The sequence below is a fragment of the Panthera uncia genome, chromosome F1, assembly GCF_023721935.1.
Source record: "Panthera uncia isolate 11264 chromosome F1, Puncia_PCG_1.0, whole genome shotgun sequence".
Lineage (NCBI taxonomy): Eukaryota > Metazoa > Chordata > Mammalia > Carnivora > Felidae > Panthera > Panthera uncia.
In genome coordinates, this window is record NC_064813.1 from 21,903,873 (window position 1) to 21,931,174 (window position 27,302).

General features: G+C 36.9%; 1 protein-coding gene across 1 annotated transcript in view; it reads right to left on the reverse strand.

The window, feature by feature from the left end:
* The window catches only part of HMCN1 (hemicentin 1), a 463,881-nt gene that overhangs the window by 233,193 nt on the left and 203,386 nt on the right, over positions 1–27,302 (reverse strand). The window contains exons 12-15 of the mRNA XM_049634070.1: positions 16,007–16,148; positions 14,775–14,902; positions 12,443–12,556; positions 6,679–6,837 (exon numbers count right to left, since the gene is read on the reverse strand). Coding sequence (XP_049490027.1) covers positions 6,679–6,837; positions 12,443–12,556; positions 14,775–14,902; positions 16,007–16,148 — 543 coding nt within the window. The remainder of the gene's footprint in view (positions 1–6,678; positions 6,838–12,442; positions 12,557–14,774; positions 14,903–16,006; positions 16,149–27,302) is intronic.

A 27,302-nucleotide genomic window follows, 5' to 3' on the forward strand; every position in this document is an offset into this window, starting at 1 on the left:
TGACAAATGATAAAGAGAGTGAAATTCAAGAGTGGGAATTTAAATCAAGACTACTTTAAATAAAGAGAACCTTTCATTTTAGAAATTTCTTTTCAATTTTAGTTAATGCCATACTGCTCAAATCTTTGAACTTTTTTATAAATAAATTTGCCTTATAATGAAATATTTTTGACACTTTCCAAAACTTAACTCCTACTGGTTTAAAGAACTTAATTTATACTAGAGCACATTCTTTAACAGATCACTGTATCTCCAGCTAAAATATTTAATCCTAAATTAAATCTTTGCTCTATATCACATTCTTGCTTCTCAGTATCTTTCACCTTTGGTTTGTTTTTTGTTTTTGGGGTTTTTTTTTAACGTTTTTTAATTAAAGGAATTTAAGCTTGAGAATCAATAATAACAACAGAATATAGTATTTGATAAAAAGAGAATGATGAGAGCTTAATATCTTAGAGTTAAAATCTGATTCAGAAATTATAAAATTATAGATTAAAAGGCTACAGTTATCCACATAATTTAGGTAAACACAGAAGCCAGGAGGAAGAATTAGAAATGTGTTGTTGGCACAACTTGAAAACATGGGAAGGAAATACAGGAGAAAGCTATCAGCCAGCCCAAATAAGTTCCCCAGAACTTATAAGTAATGATGTATGAGGCATCAGACAAGGAGGTAGAATGCTTTAAAGCATTCATGAAGTAATTCATGAAACCTGCTCATGTTGGATTCTAAGAGGAGGAGCCCAAGAGAGGGATCCTTGGTAACGTCAAGGTTAAATATTGCTTAGGAATTCAACTATCACTTACAAAGCAAGGACTGTTATAGGTGCTTTCCATTAATTTTCTCATTTGATCTTCACAATAACGCTGTCGGGTAAGTATTATTATTACTCGAATTTTATAGATGAAGAAACTGACACACAGATTTGCTCAGTATTACATGGAATTGAAGACTGGAGGTAGGATTGAAAACCAGGTTGATACTGGTAACAGTTTTTTGTCATTTTATCAGCCTCCCCTTTTCTATGAGTTCCTACAACTGCTCAAAGTCAAGGTGTTTAGCAAGCTAATAAAAATGGGTGCGGAGATCACTTCTTTCTTTCTCATTGGGAATTTTGAGACTCAGACGCACAGTTGTCTCCTGAGCAGCATTAATGCTTTATTAACCTAGGCTAAAGGATATCCTCTAACTTTGCAGCCTCATCTCCCATTATTCACCTACAGAAATCTTATTCAAGGGACCATCAGAACTCTTTACTCTTCTCTAAATAAGGATTAACCATTTTCATACCAGTACCTGTGTTACAGTCATCCCTCTCAAATGCAATGTTGGTAACTGATCTCTGGCTATTGAAATATTGACAATTCTTTAGTCCAGTTCAAAAGGTCCCTCTTTGAGGCCATCTCTCATCCTCCCAGATGGACATGACTTCCTCCCTCTGTGAGGTACAAAACTCACTCTGTACCACTTCCATGGTAATGGCCTTATCCAGCCTTTTATTAGACTGTGTGTTTGATTTTCCCTAGAGAGTTTATGTTTGCAACCATATTTTATCTTTTATAGCATCTAACCTAGTACTTTGTGCATTATACATGGTTGCTCAATATCTGTGAATGAGTGAATCAATATTAAAATGCTTCAATAATAATGTAGTATGTGCATTTGTATATGTATGTAAGTGTATGTGGTGTTAACAACCTTGATCTTTTGAAAAAAACATGGCAATTTCAGAAGCCTACTGTTGGTTTATTGAGCCTAAATAAAATAAAATTAAATTAAATCCACAATGTAATATGTTTTTAACAAGAAGGAGAGTAGCTGTGTTTAGATTTCTCTTATTCCACCTATGTGGGAAACTGACATATAAAACTCATAGGCAAAATAAACATTTTAAAAACAATTCATAAAGTAGCTCATTGTTTTTCTATCCTAGGTGTAAAGGACTAGTTACTTTTCTCTGCATTGACAGTAGTCATTTACCCCAGAGCCAGTTGCTTTTTGGAGAAATAGAGGTTATAAAAGTCTCAGGATGTGTTAGATGCAGAGTATGGGCAGGTAGATGTGGAAATGGGGCAGAAAATCAATTTCAGAAGAACAAAAAGATATGCAGAAGCCTGGGGTTGACCAGACATTTGAGAGGAAACCAAGCTTACTGACACAGCAGGACATAGCCATCAGTCAAAATGGAAACAAATCAGAATTTTCAGAAGTAAAAAAGCCAAGAACGAACTGGACTAGAAAAGGATAAGCAGAGCTCAAGTTGTGCCCATAAAACTCGGTTAAGACAGGAGAAGTCATCTGTGGTGAAGAAGCTTTGGGAACAGTGTCAGGTACAAGACAAGCAAAAGGTTAGGGAATATACATCCTGGTACCAGAAAACAAGGCAAATGAGAGTACCAGGCACTAGGTAAGGAGCCAAGAGAGCATCAGTGACAAGGAAACCTCAAAAATGAAGCAACTCCTAACTCAAGCCAAGAAGCCTTCTAAATACTTCCTACTCTTGATTGTGGCCAATTCGAACTCCAAGTGAGTTATATCGGGTGGATGGTAAACAGATTAACAGGGCTACGGAAGGGGCAGTGGTGACTGTAGTACAAAACACGGGTTTGTTCAGAGGAGGCTGTGTTGCGTAGAGATGTTACAGTCCGTTAGGTGGTTTTAAATGGCAGCTCCATTATTTCTTAGTCTGCAAAATTGGAAAATTCTTTTACTTCCCTCAGTCTAAATCTATGAACAATAAGGAGATAATAACGTTTCCTATCTCATGTTGTTAAAAGACCTGGTCTTTATTAATCATTTAGCATGTAGTAATCACCCAAATATTAACTATCACTAGTTATAAACAGTGTTGAATTCTTGCATTAAATCTTAGCTCCAGGGGCGCCTGGGTGGCTCAGTCGGTTGAGCCACTGACTTCAGCTCAGGTCATGATCTCACAGTTTTTGAGTTCAAGCCCCGCGTCAGGCTCTGGGCTGACAGCTCAGAGCCTGGAGCCTGCTTCGGATTCTGTGTCTCCCTCTCTCTCTGCCCCTCCCCCACTCATGCTCTGTCTCTGTCTCAGAAATAAATAAACATTAAAAATTTTTTTTTTAAATATTAGCTCCAGAACTTAATAAAACTATTATTAATTTCAATATCAGCTTCTGCATACAGCCTGTCAGGATTATGCTTGATCACTGTGATCCCTTAAGTATTTACATGCAAACCCCTTGAGAACTGTAAAATTAATGCATGGTACAGCTTTGTTGTTGCTCACTGATAGATATGGCTGTGTACATACATCATTTTGAAAATAGAAAGTCACAAACAGATTGACCATGTTGCTCTAAAATCTATTGCATAAAATTATTCTGGTTCCTTTGGTGATAATTAAATGTATACCCACTTGGGCAACTCTAGCATTGCATTAGTCAAAGATTTTCTTTCCTAAAATGGCTGAACACACTGTTTTGGTTCTAGCAAACCACAAAACACAAAACCACAGTCTAGGACTCAAACCCTGAGTGGTGTGGAATGTTGCAAATAAAATCGCTGCCAGGCCAACATTTTGTTTGATGTAGCCAATCTTCTTCTCTTCCAAATGACTTCACAATTCGCTACCTCTTTTTAAAAAAAGGATGGAAAGCACTGGTAACTTTCCCTCTTGACCTGAAATGTCCATAACTCAGAGCCCTGGTAATGAGAAGCAGGAAAAAGGAGACTCACTACAAGAAGCTATAACTCAACAATAATATTGAACAGCTTTATTACTATTAGTTTTTTGATCTACTATTGATGCAAAGTAATAGGCCCACAAAAACAATCTGAAAGTCCAACAGCTACATGATAGGGACAAAGGTATGTTTTTCTTTTTAGGTCATAAGCTACTTAAATTTATGCCCGATAGTTTTGGAACTCAAATGAATTTTATGCACTACTACTAATAGTAGTAATAAAGGCTTGAATTGTCTCAAGCCTTTAAAGAAAATCAGTTGGAAACAGTGACTTTCATGTTAAAAGCCCAATGCTTAATCTTAAATACTATGCCACTATTATATATGCATTGCTATATTACTTTTTAAGACGCAGAGAATCAGAATGGTAATTCAATTTGTGGAGTTCATTTTTTTGATACATGTGCCATTAAGCAGCTTTAGATGAACAGCAGTAACCAATGGACATGCTGAATGCACATGGGTGATGATGCTACATTTCAAATTTATAACCAACGTATCAGGTAGGTACTCTTAAAAGTCAGGCAGAAAACCCAGGCTCTCTCCAAAGCCCATTCTCTTAGCCACTATATAAATTCTGAGGAAAAGTTTGGTTTTTTGTTTGTTTGCTTCTAAACCTAACAGTGATAACCACAACCATCACTGCAACTGTGATTTGCACAGGCCTTAGCAGTTACACCCTGTGTCTGCTAGGATATGGGACCATAGTTTTATGTGGACAGAAAAGGTCTAACCAAACTTTGTGAGCCACAGTGATCAGAATTCTAATGGTGGGTAAGGAGATAGTTATTAAGGCATAATGGATGCATGTATGGCGATGGTGTTAGAATGAAGTTATCTGGCAACTGTTAATGATCATGGTTACAGTAAGGACACAATTGAGTTCATGTTAATAGCTCCAACAGAACAATTACTGGAATAAAAGTTGAGAAGCCATTGTTTTAGAAAAGGTCATAGTGGGGCGCCTGGGTGGCTCAGTCAGTTAAGCGTCCAACTTCGGCTCAGGTCATGATCTCGCGGTCCGTGAGTTCAAGCCCCGCATCGGGCTCTGTGATGACTGCTCAGAGCATGGAGCCTGTTTCAGATTCTGTGTCTCCCTCTCTCTCCGACCCTCCCCCGTTCATGCTCTGTCTCTGTCTCAAAAATAAATAAATGTTAAGAAAAATTAAAAAAAAAAAAAAGAAAAGGTCATAGAGAGTGAAGATCTTGAATATGAGTGAAGATAAAACAAAATTCAGTTCAAGGAATGAGGATAAATACAAAATATTGGTTAGGATGTTTCCTAATCCAATGCAAATCACTCCAGCACAGATAGCCCTAAGGCTACATGGATTTTCACTAGTCAACAGCGAGAACCTGGAAACTTCAGAAACTAAAAATATCATCAAGAAGGCAGTAAGTAAGCAAGGAAATGTGTATGTTGTTTATATTTTCCATAATCTTGGAGAGGGGTGAGAGTGTCATTCCCCTTTTGCTGGGAACAATTACTCAGGCTAATTCATTCTTCCTTAAAGCCAGACAACTCTAGAAGGATGTTGGGTCAATATAAAATACCTGAGCAGGAAAGAGGAAGAGGCAGAACTAGAAAATGTTGGGAATTTGAAACACGATACTCTATATATTTCTTAGAAACAAGAATTCTGCACCAAGTGACCCTCTTCATTTGGGCCTCACATTTCTAAAAGCATTCCTTGTGCTTTAACTTCAGATATCCTCCACCTGGAGATTCCAATCTTATTTCCAAGGCACTTCTCTCAATAACCTCAGCTTTTAGTCACAGTCAAACACATTTTGCTGTGCCTTAGATTCTACAGTGGTCTTTATGGCCATTTCCAGCTCTGTTGATTCTACCCCAAGAGCATAATCACCAAGAGTACAGAGTGTTCACCAGACAGCCCAGGGGCAAGGGGATCATAAAAGATCCCAGGAGGAAAGAAATTAGTTTATATGAAACAACATATTAAGCTTGGAGGGCCAGGATATTCATTTAGAGAATTAAGATAGAACTGGAATGGTTTGTATTACTTTATCCTAAAAAAAAAAAATCTGCATTTTCTTTATAGTTCCCAACTTTTGTTTAAAAAAAAAAAAACAGTTGAGGCATGAAAATCATCATACATAAATGAAAATACAATTTAAGAAAATGTCATATTTTATAAGTTTAATGTCAATGTTTGAATTATTTGTTAGAATTAAGCTGCCAGGTTCCTTTTCATACAAAGCAAGCTCTGTTTTATTTCATGTGTTCCTACACTGTGTATCAATTATTTTTTTAAGAAACATGACATAGAGAGACAAAGAAGGAGAAAGAACTAAACTTCTTGAGTAATCTGATGACAGTGGTCATACACATGCTGTATCCTTCACATTGTGACTGACATTTATTTGTTGTTAGTACTTGAGGAGTAATTGCTAGTAAAAAAATTTTTTTAAATAAAAGCACAATGTGCTACCTTTGCTATCATCAACATCTCCAAATTATGGTCTAGAGCCAAAGTCTAATTTCTGGCCTCCAGATGTTAATACTTAGCAATTTTGTGTCGGAACGGATGACTCCTATTATGAAAATGTCTGGCAATACATGATATTCCAGTGAAGCTTATAGTCTCTGATGTCAGATTACCTGGGTTCAAATATCCAGGCTCTGCCCCTCCATAGTTCTGTGATACTGGTCAAGTTCCTTAGCTTTGTTACGACTCCTTTTTCTTATCTATATAATGGAGATATTTATAGTATCTTCGTCTTAGGATTGCTATGAGAGTTAAATGAGCTAATGCATATAAAAGTTCTTAGCACAATGCATGGTATATAGAAAGCACTTGGTAAATGTTTACCACCATGATTATATTAATAATCTGAGACGCTAACTCTCATTTGTCCTTTCTGACAAACATTTCCACCCAAATGTTTCAGAGTTATTAGCATGGAAAAAACCAAATGTGTCTATCAGAGCTGGATGCTTACAGCCAACATCCAGAGTTATCTTGCCAGCTGCTCTTCCAGCATCATTGACAGCTACACACATATAATCACCAGCATCCAGGTCTTGAGTTTCTTGAATCTTCAAAAGTCCCAAAAGAGGGTCAATAATGAGGAATGTTGAGGGCCTCAGCTCAAGATCCCCTAGGTTAAAACAAAGAGAGAACATTAAACCCTAAAGTATTTACATAGTTTACTCTGCTCTTGGTTTGATTTCAAGACTGCTGAAGAAAATCAACTGTCAAGTTTTTACAATACCGTTGTCTGGCACAACACAGACACTTAAACAATGTTTACGCAAAGAAAGGACAAAGGGTTTGTTGGCACTAAGCTGATTTATTAGTCTGTATGATTCTGTGTGCTAACCAAGAGCCAAAAATCTGGCTCCAGATATTTCCTACTGTGAATGTACCTAAATAAGAAAGAACTCTTCAAAGCTGTACTGGGGAGGACGAGGTTGGGGAGTGGGGTGTGGGAAAGGATGGCAGCTGTCACTGTGGCTGTGTTGGGTAAGAAGGGAATGGGAAGATGAAGGTTGAAAAAAGGTTTCTACCAGCTTTGTGGACCAGCTTAGGATCCCCTAAGCACTTTCTAAATAACTGAAATTCATCCTGCCACAAAGCTGGTAGAAACCTTTTTTCAACCTTCATCTTCCCATTCCCTTCTTACCCAACACAGCCACAGTGACAGCTGCCATCCTTTCCCACACCCCACTCCCCAACCTCGTCCTCCCCAGTACAGCTTTGAAGAGTTCATTCTTATTTAGGTCTTAAAAACTGAGAACAAACCGAGGGTTGATGGGGGGGTGGGGACGGTGGGTGATGGGTATTGAGGAGGGCACCTGTTGGGATGAGCACTGGGTGTTGTATGGAAACCAATTTGACAATAAATTTCATATTAAAAAATAAAAATAAAATAAAATAGGAGTGTTTAATGCATTTTGATTATAATTATTTCTTTGGTATACATATTGTCAGGTCCAAATAAATCTTTTTTTTTTTTTGTTAGTTAAAAAAAAAAAAAGAAAAGAAAGTGCTTAGGAGACTACAGGTGTTCTTTGTTTGGTCAATGGACCGGGTTTTTGGTTTGCTGAATGCTGTCACAGTTAGTGTCTTGTGAGAGGTACAGGCTGCCTGAGAGCATTCTGAGGATTTCTGGAGAAGAAGGGACCACAGCTATCTGGAGATCATAGGGAAGAGCTTGTTGGTAGAAGAGGAAAAACGGGATGATAATTTTTTTTTGAGAGAGAGCACGAGTGGGGGGGGGGCGCAGAAAGAGAGGGGGAGAGAAAGAATCCCAAGCAGGCTCCACACTGTAAGTGCAGAGCCCAAGGAGGGGCTCAAACTCACGAAACCGTGAGGTCATGACCTGAGCCGAAACCAAGAGTTGGCCGCTTAACTGACAGAGCCACCCAGGCACCCCAGGATGAGAAATTTCTAACAATGGCCAGAGAGAAGTGTTTTATAGAAATCTCCCATAATACCGCTACTAAATCTGTATTTTTCATCAAGTTCTTGAAGTTGGAGTTACAGGTTTCTCGAAGAGGCAGGTAGGGAATAAATGTGTGGAAAATGAAACACATGCATTGAGTTTGACCTCAGTGTGAGGCTAGAATGACAGCAGAAAAATTAGTTATGTCTGAGTTATCTGTGTGTCTCTGATGTTATGTGTCCCTTCAGCCCCTCCAATCCCCTGAGAACCATTTCTCTATGAAGGAAAACAATGCCTTAACTAATCTGTAAGTTAGGTTAGTCTCTCCTTATGTATCTCCTCCTTCAGGGTGACTCCTCTCCCAAGAATGTAATTACCTGGATGGCCAGTTTCATAAAAAAAAAAAAAATACCTACTACTGGATCTTTAATACTATCTTAGTGTCCACATCCTTTTTGTAAAGAGTAATATCAAACTTCCTGTGGGGATCCTAAAATCTTCCTGGAGGTTGGAAGGCCATTGCTCTTAGGGGTGCACAGCATGCCCAGATGTCAAGTCTAAAAAACTGCTCTCCAAAAGGTCATGTACTACCCTAGCTATGTGCTTTGAAGACCACCATAGTATCTCACTTAGCTTCTAACAAAAAAAAAAAAAAAAAAAAAAGAGAGAGAGAGAGAGAAACCCAGAACAAGTAATCCTCTAGAATACTATCAAAATCACCAATCAACAGACTCAGGGCAACAAGCAGACAATTATCTTTGTTTTTGTTTTTATAATTTTGAGAACAGAAGGGGTCAAAGGAGCCATAAATTTGAAAACAAAAAAATTGCAATAGCGACCATCAGTGCCAAAAATAAAGTATTTTTCAGCATTCCAATATTTAAAACCCAAATCATCCTTTTAAGCTTGCTACTACATACCACATGAGAATAAGAGAAGCAACCAAAGCTGTGTCTATGTGCCTCTGGGAAATTTGCATAAATAAAAGCAGATGATGTTGACATAAACTTTCCTCCCACTAAGGGAGAATGCAATATGACCTAGCTGTTCATCAAGTATTAGAATGTTTGGACTAAAATGCATTTAGAATTTTGGAATTTACTTCTCCCTTATTTCTTTTGTTTATGTCGAAGGATAAAATCAAGACCTTTTAGCTAGTAGGTTTTTTTTTCAAAAAAAAAAGCTAAAAGAATAGCAATAATGAAAATGTAAATTGGGAAACACCAGTTTAGTCAAGTCATCTACTAAATTAGTCATCAAATTATTGGGAAGCCATTGAGAAATATGGAACTTTGAGATGGTAATGGAATAGGGATTATTTAGTTTTAATATTAGGTAAGATTAGAATTTTTACAGAGTGAAATATACAAACTTTCCTGACAACCCATGCTAGGATTTAACAATCATTACCACTGCAGAGGGTTCTCTTTATGCTGTAATTTAAATTCAATTCTGGTTTCTATGGATGTAAAGGCTAACAACAGAGAAATCATTATCCCTGGCATAAGATCCTTTCGAATAGTTGATGGGAATTAGTGGTTCTCAAAAATGTTTCCTTCAAACCCCTTTTACACTCTTATAAATTATTGGGGACTTTAATGAGGTTTTTTTGGTATAGATTATATTTATTTGTATTTAGTACTTTAGAAATTGAAAAAATTTAAATGTATGTATTTATTCTACAATAAACTCATGACATTTTAACATAATGAACATATTTTATGAGAAATTAATTATTTTTCCAAAAATAAGATAAATTTAGTGAGAAGAGTGGTGTTTCACATTTTGCAAATTTCTAGAATGTCTAGCTTAATAGAAGACAGCTGAGTGCTCATACTTGCTTCTGCATTCATTCTGTTGGATATCACACTTCATGTACCCTCCAAAAACTTCACTATACACTTGTGAGACAATGAGTATGAAAAAGAAAAATAATATGTTAGTATAATTAGGAAAGTAATTTTAGTCTCAGAGATTCTCTGAAAAAAATGACGGGGAACCCCCAACTACTCTTAAGAACCACCAATCTAAATTGAAAAACCTACTTTCTTTAATGTTTCACCAGAAATATCCTCTATAAAACATTTTAATAGTGTCTCTATTCTTTTTTGAACCCACTATATGTTGCTTATTTCTAAAATGAAAAATCCAAAATTTTTATGGGTATTTGTACTTATGCAATTCCTTTTCTCTGATGGCCTGAATAGAATATAATTTATTAATTTATTAATGAATGGTAGGTGCCAGGGGTTTGGGGACAAAGGAAATGAGATATTCTTCAACAGGTATGAAGTTTCAATTATCCAAGAGGAGTAAGTTCTAGAGATCTACTGTGCAACAAAGTGCCCATAGTTAACCATGCTGTATCGCACACTTCAAAATTTGTTAAGAGGACAGATTCCATGTGTTCTTACAATCAATTAATCACTACCTATATTCAATCAGAATTGCTAGAAAAAGGGGTATGAAGAAAAAGTTATTCTTCTGGTTAAGGTAAGGACTCTTCTTCACCCCTTGGTTTCCATAAGGTAGGATTTCCCTAACCTCCCATTGTCTCATCCCTAGCAGAGGTGGAAAAGGAGAGCCCAGCTGCCTCTTCCCCCTTTCTTTCTGGAACCAGTCTGCATCAGAGTTTATCCTCTAATTTTGTTCTTGGTGATCCAGACTCTGCATATGCAATAAATGCTTGCCTGGTACAGATAGGACAGTAGGTTGGCCTATTTCTGGGGTTTATGCCTACTGTGCATACTGTTGATGAACACTGGAGGATGTCTTCTAATTTGGTCTGTCAGTGTTTAATGTCCACATTGTATCTCTGTTGTTTCATAACTGAGAGAAATGGAATAGATTTAACTGGGCCCATTGAACTCCAACATCTTTGGTTTAGAAAGTTAAAAGGCAATCAATTCTAGAATCTTCCATGTGGTCACTGCATGGCTCCCTAACTCCTCCTTACCTTCCAAGCCATTTATAGGACCCAGGTTAACATGAAGACTAAGTTTACTCAGAAAAGTAGCCTCAATTTGGGAAAATAAAAGACTTTCTGTGTGACTCTGCTATCTACAGGCAGAGAAGTCAGCAGGTCACATTGACTTTTAAAAAAGAGAACTACTGCTTCTATAACACATTTTTTTCTGGATTTATTTAATTATGATGTGACTTTGACACTGATTATCTATTTCATCTGTAATTCAAAGACTTAAGATTTTTAAATAACTAAAATTACAGCTTATGGTAACTGAAATAAACCTAATTAAGAAGCAAATCCAGAAACACTTTCTTATCAGAGAAAACATGAAGACAAAAAATCATTTAACATAGAAAACCATGAAAATAGCATTACCTCCTAGTTTTTCTGTTTTTGATTTGTATTATTTAAATGTGTTTGTTTTCTACATAAAGCCTTTCTTTTTCACCTCATGTTCCCCAAGAGTTTGAACCCGAGGTGAATTCATAATTTTGTGATTATGACATCAACCCGTTGCTATGGGAATGTCTGTGATTTAACAAACAGAATCACAACAATAGTTCTTTGTACTGTTTAGCATTTTTCATCTGAAGATTAAAAAGTATTTTGCAAACAGCATCTCAATAATCCTAGCAACCTCCCTGTTAGAGTGTTTGCGGGAATTTTTCTTTCTCATATATTGGAAGAACTGAGACAGAAACAGAAGCAGGACATTTTACACAGATATCTACTGTCAGCATCTGAGCCTGGACCAGGACCCGAGAGTATTCTTACTAAGACAAACAACACATTACTGTTATTTTATTATAGAATCACAAAGGTGTAATCTTTATGTTACGAATGTAGGGAGATAATTTCCATGCTTGATATAAGCATCTACTATGCATGATGATGCCCATCACACTGTCTTTCAACTACCCATAAGCTTTAATGTTATGTCTTTTTTTGAGCACTTTATAGAAAGTGTCCTTGGGAATCTAGAAAACTTTCTAATAGTGACAGCTATTATCTCTAAGTGAATTGAAGTCAGGAAAGCCATTTTAAACGTTAGCAGAGTATTCTTGGACAATTTTCTACAGGAAACAATCCTAAACTAACAAAGAGAATGTTCAGCTGGATTAGCAAAGGCGAACTTTTCCTGCTTTGATTTTCACGGTCCTATAATCCACACCAGATGTCAAATCTTGAAATTTAGAGTTCAGAATTTTGAACTATTGTCTCTAGTGAGATCATAAACACATTTTATGGGGCTGCTAAGTCACACACCAAAACAAAATTTTAACAAATCATTTTTTTAAAAGAGAAAACAAAACCAAGTGAACCAGACATGAACATATTTAAGAAATGTACCTTTGAACCACTTAACTCGAGGTGGAGGAATACCAGAAGTTTTACATTCCATAACTGTTGTATCCCCAAGAGCAACCAAGAGCTCGCTCTGAACTACGATCAACTTCGGGGCTTCTGAAAAAAACAAACATGCAAATCGTCAACATCTGGCCCAGTGCCACGTGGACCTTGTTCATGATTACACTAAATGAACCAATTTAGCAAAATCTACCAGTATTTATGAGCTTGGTTATTTCAATGTTTATAAACAGAATGAAACTCTTATAATGCAAGTGTTCATAGATAGATGTGTGTGATGAAAAGATTATTTATTAAGGCCAAAAATATATATTAGGCAAAAATAATTCTGATAAAAGAGTACAAAAAATTAGGAAATTAATTGAAAGGTCTTTATGAAAAAAAAGAGATATATAAGGAAAGACAAATCTTAGAAATCTGAACATCTTATAGAAATAGTAAGTAATACTGAAGGAACAGAGAGAAGAGTAATAGTAATAAAAATATCAAAAGAGCTACGATAAGGCTGACTTGGCTAAATTATGAGGATAATATAATTGTAGATGAATTTGTTGTAATATTTTCTATGTGATTTTAAGGATATTCATGTTTCACTACAGAGAGAGGGTTGTAGTCTAAGGGTAAAAGTTCCATCTATAAAAAGTAGAGTCTCCATTCTCTTTTTGCCTTTGATGCTAAATACATACATTCTCTAAGTTTCTTTGCCGAATTCTTTAGAGTTCACTCATACATTTTTCTCTTAGCTGGGCATGTTAGGACTTTCTAATTTCAACTGAAGTAGTTTAAAAGAAATTGAATTAACTTCTCAAAGATCATGTTATCCCTCTCCTAGAAAGAAAGCTTTCAGTGAATTCATTCCACAATTCTCTAGTTTGGCTTTCAAAAATCATACACTGGTACAGAGCTTTCTCTTGTAACTTACCTTCCATAACACTTTCTTACTCATCACAAGGTACAGAGCAAAATGGTAGCCCAAAGCACCCCCTACCCTCTCCTATTTTCCTGTTTTTGCAAAGCTGTTTCCTCTGCCTGAAATGCCCTTTGCCACAACTCTTCTAATCCCACTTGTTCCTCCAGACTGGGCTTAAGTCCTGTCTCCTTTGAGAAATCTTTACAAATTCCCAGTCAGAATTAATCTTCCTCTCCACCAGTCCTCTGCTATAGTACTAGTCTGTCTGCTTTCTTCTATATCTCTATGTATAGCCATTCCCATTATGCAGGCTCTCAAAAAGTAAGGACTTCATAACATACATCTTTTATTTCACATTCTACAATTTTAGATACTCTGGGCAATTAATAAGGTGAATAAGTGGGTCAACTATTTTAGCTTCTTTGTGAATGAACTGAAATTTGTGTCTATGATTCAGAATCTATTTCAACCTGCTTTCTACAGTCCCACTGTCTCTTTCTTCTCCAATCTTCCAAACTTACCATGTGCCTTCCTCATTTCTATCAATGAAGACCACTTCTTTCTATGCTTTCAGGTTTGATATTTACAATACTTTTGCTACCTCCCTCATCTATACACACCAAATTACAATTCTTAATTTTTATTGTAGCTTTCTTACTCTCCACTGCCAGTTTCACTACCTTACCATAAATGGCAGGGTAGACTGCTAGCCATTAATTATTCACAATTACAAACTAACACTGAACATGTCATGTCCTTGTCCTTTATTTGTTTAAGAAAGACCAAATTAAAAGAAATACTCTATTCTGTTATATATTATTAGAGTATATGATTATATTAAAATATATTAGATTATATATTATATGTTATTATACATTTTATTATGGAATATTTATTATAATTATCACAAAATGCATCCTCAATAAATGCTTGAGTTTGGAGGGGAAAAACTGAAGATGCAAAGTGAAATAACAGCTAGACAGGATAAATGACAGAAATGTTATAAATATGTCATTACTATAGAAATACTATAAAGCTTTAAATATAAGTTAAAAATATAAAATGGAAGTTGAGGTAAGCTAGAAAGGATATAGAATTTATTAATATGTAAGCAAAATATTGCAAAGAACAGAAAAGCCATGGAAATACAGACTTTGTAGACAATCTGGGACTCTACCACAAGACGTAAGCCTCCTAGATTTCTACTGAATGATGAAGCTATCCACTCCCTGAACTTTTAACTTAAATGTTACAATATTTGCTTTAATGAATGTGTGAAATAAACAATCAATTATAAGACTGGTTATAACTGATTCCTAATATTAATTTTCAGGAAAGTACTTTTACATTGCTTGATATGATATGCATCCTATTTTAATTGCTTTTTAAACTGATTATACTTGCCAATATATCTAAGGGTAGAAGTCTGTTTGTCTGTTCCAGCTGCATTACTTGCCAGGCAACCATAAATCCCTGCATCTTTGGGAACTGCATTTTTGATAAATAAGGTACCTTCTGAGGTCATCCTATACCTATGGACAAAAGAAAATAAAATTGAAAATACCCTAGTAACAGTATGAAGAAACTATAGTACCTCCTTACAAATATTTTAGACTTATATTTTTGATGCTGTTTACAAAAACCATCAATGTCATCATTTTATAAGAAATATAGTAGACGTAGTAGTAATAATAATAACAATAATCATAATAGATGCCAGTATTCAGTACTTGCTATGTGCCAGAAAGTGCTCCAGAAGTTTTACGTTTATTAATGTTTTAAATCTTCACAATTACCCAGTGAGTTAGACACGATTATTATCTCTGTTTTACAGATGAGTAAAGGGAATATATAACTCACCCAAAGGCAGTTAGTAAATGGAAGAAGTGGAATTTGCAAACAGGCAATCACACTCTGTAAACTGCTATGCTAAATGATTCCTCACAATGAAAACCTGAGAGATACAATGCCTCCTGTCACACAGCAAGTCAGTGATGAGTCTAGAAATAGAATCTGGCTCATACCTAAGCCCTCCTCCTCAGACAAAACCCAGAGTAATGGAAGCTCAATAGCTGGAAGCTTCCTTGTTTCTGTTCCCCATGGTCATTGCACTCTGAGCGTGAGAAGATTCAATGTCTTTAAAAGGCATCCATCAGATAAAATATATCTCAATGCAGTATGGCAAAAGTGACTAGGAATTACAAAGAATGTCTGCACACATTTTAATTAGAGCTACTGTTCCATCCGTGAGATCTCCTTCTCTCCTATTAAATCCCATGACCATATCTTTAATAGATCAGTGGAAACTACATATTGCCCCCTAGAACATTTATTTTCCCCATTTCAATTATTCAAGGTAAGCCAAGGGTTATGGTGTCATGTTTCCAATGCAAAGTATCATGAAGCTCTTAGTCCTGGCCATTAAATTCAAGACTGCAGAACATCCAACTCTGTCAAGTCATCATTTATTATTTTATGGACATTTCCTGGCCTATTTAGAAAATCAAATGCTGTGGATTTTGGTCAAAGCTCCCTCAACTGTAGGGACTTAGTCACATTAGTTTCGTCTGGCTTTTGATTCATTCTAATTAATATTTCACTCAGTAAAAACAAAGAATGTGATACAAACCCAGTACCTGTGTGAACCCATGATAAACATATCATTAATGGTCCAGGTGATCTTTGGTTTGGGAAAACCTGTTGCAGAACACATGATGGAGACTTCAGATCCCCCTGTGAATGATTGATTCTTGGGCATCACGGTGACTTTGGGTGGTTCTGCAAATAGAAAGAAACATATATGGCGAAATGGCAACTTATCCTGATGTTAAGAGCTTCCTATCTTAGCAGATTTGTAGGCTTCTTACCACACCTTTATTTTTATTTGCACTTTCGAGAATTCGTTTATAAAAGTAACAACCAAGTTGCAGCAGGTATTTGGGAGATCTTCCCCAAAGTTGACAGGAGTTGTAGACTCTGCACCCTTGCTCTCTGTGGCCCAGGTTGCATGAGACTGGGGTTCTTGGTCCCTACAGAGCCCCTCTTCTCCCTGAAAGCCTGATGCTGTGGCTGGGACTCTGGAGCCTGCCACTACTCTGCAGTTCCAGGGCAGAGGGCCTTACTTCTGGCCATTTGTCCTGAGACCTTGCACCTCAGCCCAACCCTGTCAGGCCTACTGCTACTTCCAGATCCCACAGCATGAGAGTAGATGAGGCCTTGCCCTCAGAACTTGGGAAAGGTCCTGCTAACTCTCCTCTGGGGGACTTTAGGGACCTGGATTGGAGGCCAGTGACAGGAAGGGCCTGAATGAAAGCCATGGGAGCTGCAGGAGCAAGATACAGTGATATTTGGCAGCTGGAGCAGGCCAGGGAATTGGGAAGGGTCCCTCTGTCCACTCTCTCGCCAGGTCCTGCCCCCCAGTCCTACTCTGCTCCATGGCCTTGCTTACTGGGCTGGCCTTGCAGTAACTCCATTCTCCTGGAGTGTCTTGAACATGTGGAAGAAGGTGGTCCTCATGGCCTAGGGGCAGATGTGGTCCATTCTCGTGAGGTGTCTTAGGTAAAAGAAAGTAGTCCTCATTGCCTGGGGACATCAGTCATGGTGAGGTCACTGGTGGGGATGGCATCTAATATCTCCACCTTGAATGTCCCTGAGATAAAGAGCTTCCTTTTAGGGTGCCTGGGTAGCTCAGTCGGTTAAGTGTCTGACTTCAGCTCAGGTCATGATCTCACGGTTTGTGAGTTTGAGCCCCGTGTCAGGCTCTATGCTATCAGCTCAGAGACTGGAGCCTGCTTCGGATTCTGTGTATCCTTCTCTCTCTGCCCCTCCCCAACTTGTGCTCTGTCTCTCTGTCTCTCAAAAATAAATAAATGTAAAAAAAAATTAAGAGCTTCCTTTTGGGGTCACAGAAGGAGGAGAAGGTGGAGTATACCACAGAAATGATGGGCACGTAGACCTGAATTGCCAGGTAAAAGGCATCTTTCTTGAAAGACTGTCCTTCTGCATGTCCTCAGGGTGGATCCACATTCTGAGGTACTCTATGACCATGGGCTGGCCTATGTCAGACATCAGAGTCATGGTTTGTCCTGGAGCATTGCCAGTTGATGAAGATGTCCCCAAGACACATGATCAGGCCTATGGGCCCCATGAAGAGAATGCCTGCTTGGTGATCTACATGCAACACTTGTGGAGAGCCTCCAAGAGGCCTATCATGTTCAGGACACTCTGGTGGTTAAAAAATGATGACTCAGAGTTGGCCCACTTCCACCTTCTAGTGGCCCTCTATCTCAAAGTGAAGGGTTCTATATGTACTTGAAGAGCTGGACAAAGCAACTGATGATCTTCATGTTCTCCACCATCTGACTGCTGTGGTGTAATAAGCAGATGACCCTGGCCATACTGGAGACCGCGAGGCAGAGCACACAGTACAAGGGGATCTTGGTTTAGAACTTGGCCATGTGGCTCAGCTGTATGAGCAGCAGCAGCAGCAGCAGCAGCAGCAGCAGCAGGAGGCTGGTGGTCAGCCACGGCAAGAGCTCCATGACCAGGGCATCACTGGGACCACTCACCTGCAGGAGTGCCCTGTGGACCCAATTGTGCTGGCCTTGAGCCCCCTCCTTGGACTCCAACCCAGAAAGAGCTCTTTATATGACCCCCATCAGAGGTCTAGCCCAATCTGTACAGGGAAGGGACCAAAGGAATTTTAAAGCAGAGGAAGTAAATACTCTTTGAGAGTAAAATGCCTTTGGTTCCAATGTCATGTTTCTGTACTCCAGTGTTTACCAGGTGGTCCCTTCCTACTTTGCTCCCACCAGCTGACCACTGGCTTCTGTCTGCTAAGTTGGAACTTCAGTATAAACCTATTCTCAGGAAAGGTCTCTACATAGTGCCTTTTGCCTTTTTCCATTTAGTGAACACAGGTTTGGAGCCACCACTTGTCCTGGCTGCTGCTCTTTATTTATTAGATTGTAATTTGTTGAGGTGAAGACCATCTCTTTCATATTATTCCATATTACATTGCTTTCTACAGTATTTAATATCCCTTTCATGCTATACAGTGACTTGTAAATAACAGGCATTTAAAACTGTTGAGGGAATACAGTCCCTTCCTAAATTGTAACTTGGCTCTGAGAATTTTTATGCCTGCCACTGCTCAAGGTCCTGCTATATTGATCATTTATCTCATGCCCATGGATTCACAGGACACAACTTAACAGGAAATAGCAATTATTCAAAGTTTCCATTGCATACATTCCACTTCTGCGGCAGAAAACAGACTTTTGAAAGTAAAGTAATGAATCAGGAAGTTATTGTCAAAAAGGATACAAAAATTCCCTGGGGTAACTGGAATGTTGATATATCTGGCCTAATCAATTCCACATTTTACATCTATATTACTACAGAATGCGAATTAATCTTCAAAGAAAGTACCATCAAAGAAATAATAATTTTCTTAGTGTAAATATTTCCCACTCAGTAAGATAAATGAAAATAAATTCACTTCCACAGTGTTTGAAATAGAAGTTATAGGTATTAACAAAAATAAATAAATTTAATAACATGTGGTTTTTGCACAATTATTATGTTCCAGGCTCTGTGCTAACCTGTAGGGAGACAATGATGAGCCAAACAGACATGGTGCCAACTTTCCAGTTAACTGCATTTTTAATATAAATGAGATAGAGAAATTCAATTAGTTAGATCTTTATATATTTATGATATATCTTTACTATAAGTTAGCCTGCAAATTGTGGCTTAATTTCACTAAGAAAAATTAGTCTGAGAAATCCTGATACATTTGAAGGAGATACAAGTGGTAACACTAGACCAGTAGGCTACACAACTGGATAAAACTAATTAGTGCCTAATTGCAAGCAGCTTACAATCACCCGCCTTTTTTTCCTGTTTACATTGTGTTCTTCAAATTATGATTGTCTTTGAAGTTAATGTTTAAAGGGTTTTTCCTGCCTGTGGAATTGGTTGATAGTCTTATTATTCCATGGATTCTTCTTGGTGAACATATGGCTACAGAAATACAGGAGGTCAAGGGCAGACTGCCCTTGGCCAGTAAGTTCAAGTTGTGATTCCATCTGGAATCCATCAATTCTGAAATGCCAGAGGACTACACATGCTGTGGGAGTGTTTCAGATAATCTTTAGGGGATGAGGGGAAAAAGGAACACTACTTTCTCTTTGGAATTTATTGAATACCCACATTTATTCAGTCCCACTTTCTGAAAATAAAATGTTTCTTATGCTTAGCTCATGTTGACTTAGGATTGCTGCAAAGATTCAGCAGCTCTTGGGATTTATGTCTAAACATGGTGCCTCCTGATAAAGTCTAACAGAATTGGCCTGGCATCTCTCCCAGCAAGAATTCCACTGGTAGGCTCTGTAGTTCAGGTATCAAAGTAAAAATAAATGTCAGTTACTCAAACCAGGATGCAGAGGTCTAAGAGGTCATTTCTCAAATAAAGCCTGGACATAGGGTGCTGCTCAGGGTCATGAAATCAGTCTGTGTGCATACATACAGATGGGATGACATCATCTCACAGAAGGTGAGAAATTTGCCATTGTCCTGGAAAGAATATTTCTGCTGACAATAAGAAAATCAGAAAGGAAATGAATAAACATGGAAGCAAAATTAGATTTCTGCCAAATAACAGTTGAATAAAGATGGTCAGAATGATTCAGCCTTCACTTGATTAGGTTAAATAAGGCTGTAATAGACCTCACTATAATTATTTCAACTGTTAGAATTTTTAATTTTCCAGAAAAACAGCTCCTCTTGTTTTAATAAAGTGGTTTTAATGGAGCAGAACAAGCTTAAAAGCCTTAGTTCAACTCTATCAAAGTCTAGAGTCAAATTTTAGGCTTTGGGGGGGAAGTAATCCATTCTTAGTTGGTTTTCAATCTTATTTCACCACCACAATAATCACCATTATCATCACCATTATCACCATCATCATCACCACCACCACCATCAACCATCAACATCATCACCATAAATAACAACTTGCTTTTCATTAGCCAAAACAATGGAAACATGGCGCTCTATTAGTATTAAGGCATTAATCCATTCTTTATATTTTAGTCATAAAAAAAGCAAAATAGATGAGTTTTTACAATTTCTCACCAGTGATTTAAAGAGATACACATAGATTATGATACTAAAAATAAAAAAATAAATACTGTTTTAAGACTTAGGTGTCTTAGCACACTCTAAATGGTAAGGCTAGCAAAATGAATTGAAAATAGCTATTGTTCTGCCTGCAAAGGCTGTGGAAGATAAAATCTTGCCTAACTCTTGCAAATCTCCAATGTCAACCTCACACTCTCAAGACATATTTCCTGTTGGTGGTCAGCTGGATCTGACTTGTTGCTGTTTTGCCTCTGATAGGACATTCTCAAAGAAAAGATCTAAAAGACTTTCTTTTCAAGGTGATTTAATTATCACCAATAAATTAATCAGATGATGGAAATGCTTTGAATTATCTAAGCAACAATTTAAAATATTTTCACCACTGGCATGTGTAGATTACCTGGGCAAATTTCTTTGTGTTTCATCCTTTCACACAACAAACATTTATTGAGTACCTATAATTTAGACACTTTATAACCACACAGAACTCACAGAATACTGGATACAAATCCAAATTATGTACAATGAGGTACTAAATCTCCTTCTGGTAGTCAGCTCTTCAAATAGGAAGGTTAGCAAAATTATTGAGTGCCTGTTACATGGTAGGTATCTAACTCTAGGCCTATCATTTATTTTCCACAATAACTCTATGAAGTGTCACAGCCATTCTACAGATAAAGCACCTAACAAGCCTCAACATGGTTAAGTAATCTACGTGTCTGGTCTATGCCTTAGTGGGGATAATAAGGCACAGTGTTATTGCAGATTAGTTAAATTAACATACATAAAACACTTAAAGCAATTGCTGGTGCACAGTAGGCACTATGTAATTTTTGCTATTATCAATATTCCATTATACAGTAAAGTATGACGGAGAGTGATCAAATAAGTGACATAGCATTTAAAATAGGTGTGTCTATATATATTATCTAGGCATTTACATATGAAACTTGATCACAATTCTCATGCTTGCATGTTCTATTTAGATCACAAATCCCACTAATAAATAATATGAAATATACCTTGTTTGATTCTTCTGAAATGTAACAAGTTCTAGATACTCAAAATTTGTTAGACATTTCAATAAAAATAGATAAATCTAGTTTTTCCACATTTTTTAAAAAGACCCACGCTAATACCTACGTCACCTGGCACTTGTTAAAAAGGGGATGTGATGATGTAATGAGCATATGGTTATGATAATATCAATTTCATACTGAGTGAAGTAATTCTGGTCATTAGGGTTTAACTTCATCCATCATCTTGAGAAATATTTCCTTTTTTTACTGCAACATTCTCTCTGGTGACGTGAACTAATTAGTGACAGACATCCACCCTTTCCTGACACCATAGAAAAAAAATTAATACTTCTAATGTTCATACAGACATAACATGGCAAAAAAAAAAGGAAGCCTTGTCTGGCCCTTTGACTTCCATGTGGCAGCATGTAATTATGGAAGAAACGTCAGCTCTCCATGGAATATACTCAACAATTTAACCAGGATTCCCTTGTTCATTGTCAGCTTTAAAAATCCTCCTCATAAAGGAGCAACTAATAAAATCAGTAGACTTATTTCTTGTCCCCAGAGAAACAGGATGATAGTGTGTTTTAAACAAAACTTTAAATTCATACTGTGTAATACATACCACACCATTTATTCTAACTTTCACTCCTCAGCCTGTTCAGTACAAGCATTTGGAAATATAGCAGCCACTGTCACCTTAAAATGGATAAACTGCTTTAGCCTCTTTCAAAAAATTTTGCCAAACTTACTCACATGATATAATTTTTAATTATGGTAAACTAAACAATACTTAAAAAAATCTTTATAAATTTTTCATAAGATAACTATCAGACTTTGTTACAAAATAGGTTTTAAATGTAAGCAGTGATTTGCTGGCATGTGCTGGGAGGGGAAAAGAAAGTACTTATGTAATGAAATCGAACATTGTTGATGTGACCCAGATAAGCCATTGAAATTCACATGGAAACATGAAAGATAAAGTTAGTGACCCAAATCTTCCCTATAGTCTGTTACTATTACTTTGAGGTCCATTCAGCAATTAAGGAACACACACCTATTGGGTGCAATTGTGTTTTTCTCTTTGTGCAGGGAGCTGTGGTTAAAAGGCGGGGGGGGGGGGGCAGTAAAAAAGTACCTCAGTACATATAATATGATTGGGGAAAAATGATGGTAATTAAGTACAAAATTGTGTGTCACAAAAAGAAAGAAAGAAAGAGAAAGAAAGCAAAAAGTTCTACAGAAGCCTGACTATTCAGAAAGATGGTTTAGTTGGTGGCCATACCACCTGAATCTCCTCTGATCTTAGAAGCTAAGCAGGGTCATGCCTGGTTAGTACTTGGATGGGAGAAAGAAGGTGGTTTATGAGAGGAAGTTCACATCAAAGGTAGGATTTAGATAGGAAACATTAAAGTCAAAATAGCTCTTTGAGCTAGGTCATAGAATCTGAGTGAGAACCATGTAATCTGGAGGTAGTCGGGATGCTTCTGTGACTCAAGCAATGGGCGTGGAATTGGGCAAATCGTGGAAAGATAGAAGTAACAGAGCAGAGGTAGAGCCAAAGCAGCAGAAAACAGGAATCCACTGAAAGTATAATGGACATGGAGCCTGGTAGAGGAAGCATTCACTGGCCACCAGAAAATCAGTTCTGGAGACTGAAGATGAAGACAGGCGTAGTACCTAGCCACCCTTTGGAGAAATTCGATACCAAGAAAATTCAAAACTCCTACAGACACTACAAACTGTCTGCCTGATACTGCTCTAAGAGACAACATTTAGCAGCATGAGTAATATTTCATGGCAGAAAATAATCTGATAGTTTCTCTACTTTGAATTCATAATTAGAGGTGAAGTTTTAAGAACAAATTCAAATATTTAGTTACCCATGTTAAAGAAACAGGCATAAAGGAAAAGACATAAGAATATCTGATTCATTTAAAGTGAATAGTATCCATATATTGAAACATTTTTCATTTTTTTTCTCCATACATTGTTTTAGGAGAATAAAGGTTGAAGATAAAATGTTAAAAGTATTATGGAAGATGGGATGCCTGAGGGAGCTCAGTCATTTAAGCATCCCACTTAGGCTCAGGTCATGATCTAGCTGCTAATGTTTGAGCCCCGCCATCGGGCTCTGTGCTGACAGTTCAGAGCCTGGAGCCTGCTTCAGATTCTGTCTCCCTCTCTCTCTCTGCCCCTCCCCCTCTCGCACTCTGTCTCTCTGTCTCTGTCTCTGTCTCTGTCTCTGTCTCTGTCTCTCTCTCTCTGTCTCTCTCTCTCAAAAATAAATAAACATAAAAAAATTAAAAGTATTATGGAAGAGTCAGTGTGTGGAGGGCTAACGATTGTCAATTTTATTCTGAGGTAATTAGGAAACCACAAAAAGGTTCTGAATGCATGGGCATTTAAAGGAGGGGCACCTGAGTGGCTCAGTCTGTTGAGCATCCCACCTTACTCAGTTCATGATCTCACAGTTCGTGGGTTCAAGCACCACAGTTCATGGGTTCAAGAACCCTTGAACCCAGTTCGTGGGTTCAAGGTTCTGTGCTAACAGCTGGAAGCCTGGAGCCTGCTTTGAATTCTGTGTTTCCCTCTCTCTCTCTGCCCCTCCCCTGTTCGTGCTCTGTCTCTTTCCCTCTCAAAAATAAACATTAAAAAAAATTTTAAAGCAATCTTGGGGAAAATCCACCTAATTATACTATGAATTAAAGTGAGGGAACAAAATTTGAAGGAAGTCCAAGAAAAGAGGATTTTAGTAGTTTAGGTTTGTGACATCCAAAGGGGATGACATGCAAAGTTACCAGGGAAATAAGGAAGGGAGTGATTTGAGAGACACTGACAAACTGAACTAACTATGCGTAGGGAAAGTGGGAAGCACCTGGGCCTAAACATATCATTATACCTGGGATAATTCCATCTGAACTCTAAATTTCACATTAGCTCATTCACACTGATCCCTATTAGCATTGCCAAGCATCCACTGATTCCAGCATTGGCCCACAGAAAATATGTCCCAATACATCCATAAATAAAAAGAGAATTGGAAATTCAATTTTAAAAATTGATACACTGTGTTTGTGTGGTCTGAGGAAGGAGCACACAAAGTGAAAGCGAGAAAGAGGAGGGCATGATTCCTTGAAATAGATCCCAAGTGCCCGGACTCCTGGTCTAGTGCTTTCATTACTCCAGGAAGCAATGAGATTCACAGAATCAGGCAAGAAAGGATTTTTATCTCGGCAACTTTCAGTTTAAGAAGCAGGGTTATAAAGTTCTAGAAGCTTTCCTTAGCCTCCTCCAAAGGGTATGTGTCCAAAAGTCACCTAGTGAAGCAACCAATTGTAAATTGTTGTTTAAAAAGGCATTGAATTACATTTTGGTAAAAAAAAAAAAAAATGTATTTTCAGGGCTGTCAATTAATCCCTGTGATGGAAGATTTCCAAGCTTTTAAGTGTTCCTAGTGATAATTTCATGTAATGAGGAATTAAGACTCTGATGAGAAGATACTCCATTAAGTAGTTTTCAGTATTAAGTTTCTGTTTTTTACTTGAGTTCTCACAATAAAATCTAAATAAATATCCTTATTTTGGAGATAGTTAAAAACCTACATTCAGCCTAACCACTTAATTGATTCGTATATTTGAAAACATAATAGAACATATTTATAACTGCTCCCCAAATACTTTTCTTCATTGTGGATGATACGTTGAATGATCTAACATCAAGCAATGCTAGATGAGAAATTGGAAAATAATTAGTATTTAATTACTGAACGTAATTTCTATTGAATTGTACAGACTGTAAAATGTATTTTACAGAGTCTCTGACTCTTCTAAATATCTGTGTTTCCTGTTGAAAAAGCTAACTTCAAAAAGTTACATAATGACTGTCATTGAGCCTGCTGAGAATTGTAATTAGTAGTTATGTCCTATCCCAACAGATGTGTACCTAGTGATTTAGCTCAATCAGTGTATTTAAAACATACTGACATTGTTTGAAAATGCATTACTTCCGCTTCTGATTAGGGAGGTAACTCCAGCTAGTTCTAGTGGTAACCAACTTTTAAGTATGAAGCTTGCACAATGAGTAACAGAATTTCACTAAGAGTGATTTACAATAGACAGATGTGCTTGTTCATTTAAATTTTCCTTAATTTTCAAATGAGTAGAAATGTTAATGGAATACATTTTCACATCTTTTAAGTTTTTCCATGCCTACTAGAAAGTTCCCATAAAAATGGCCAGGGATTCCTTCCAAAGAGCGAGAGCACAGGATGAAAACTAAAAGCCAAAGAATCAGCCAAACAAAAACAGAAATCAACTGCCTGAACAAAGAGGCAAAGGCCACTGAAATCCCAAAGATAATGGAATCAAGTGCATATTTCCAAATGATATCTCATCAATGTAAATATGAAGACCTGGCTATAACTTTTCCAAAATGGCAGAATTATTCCTGAATGGCAATAATTCCAATGAATTATGAGAGTCCTTAATATACACAGCAGCTGCAATAAATTTCCAAAGACTTCTGCTCTTGCTATTTCTGCTTTTCTTTTTTCTCTGGAAAATACTACAGTTATGCTATCCAAATCGGTAGCCACTAGCCAAATGTCTATTTAAATTCACATTTAAATTATCTAAAACTAGATCAAATTTCAGAACAAGTTCCTTAAGGAGCATTAGCCATATTTCAAATGCTCAAGTGCCACATACAGTTAGTAGCTACCACACAGAGCATCACAGATATACTTCTATCATTGTAGAAAGTTCTATTAGTGCTGGACTAGAGAGAAGGTCTGTTAAATCTGAGAGGTCATTTATTCATTGATTTACCAGTAGGTGGTGCATTAGCAATAAAACACATAGGCAAGGACTAAATCTTGACAGTTATAGCTGGATTTGCAAAAAATCCCATACCCAAACACCAATATGGTTAGGAAATACAGTTAATAAGAGAAGGGCAATAATTTCAGAGATAGGCAGTGATAAATTTAGGCTAAATTCTATTTAGTAAAAAAATACTAATGGCAAAACACTTGAAGATTTATTAAAAATTTACAATTTTTATTTCCCAATGTAAAATATAAGGATATATATATGTAGCAAATGTTTGCTCCTTTGGTATCTATTTGAATTCCTAGTATAAAATTCCTCATATAAAATTATACTAATTCCTAGTATAAAATTATTTATGCATTAACATTGTTTCCATATAATACTATATTTTTTCTTTCCTTAACATTTCAGGAGCTTCTTTGGGTGATTAGTCAAAACAGATTAAGACAATAAATATGATTGATAAGAAGGTTAGAATTTTTAAAGTCTATTCTTTCTTACTTAGAAAATCTTCAATTAAATGATGACCAGCATTGACTATTGCATTACCTTTTCTTTACTGGGCTCTCTTTATATCAATTTTCCAAAATCACAGAATTTCCAAATAGAAGAAAGTCCATTCTCATTTGACTTGGGGAAAAAAGGGTCAATCATAATTAGCATTATTACTTCATAGCATAGTAGAAAAATACTATTAAAGCTTTACATATATGTACATGTATCTTCTGATCCAGACACAATTATGGCAAGGATATCTTTTGACTATCAAAAGTTGACAATGTAATATTATTCAGTGCTAAAAAGAAATGAGCTATCAAGCTATGAAAAAGACATGGAGGAACCTTAAATGCATATTACTAAGTGAAACAAGCCGATCTGAAAAGGATACGTACTGTATGTGTCAAACTGTAAGACATTTTTGAAAAGGCCAAACTATG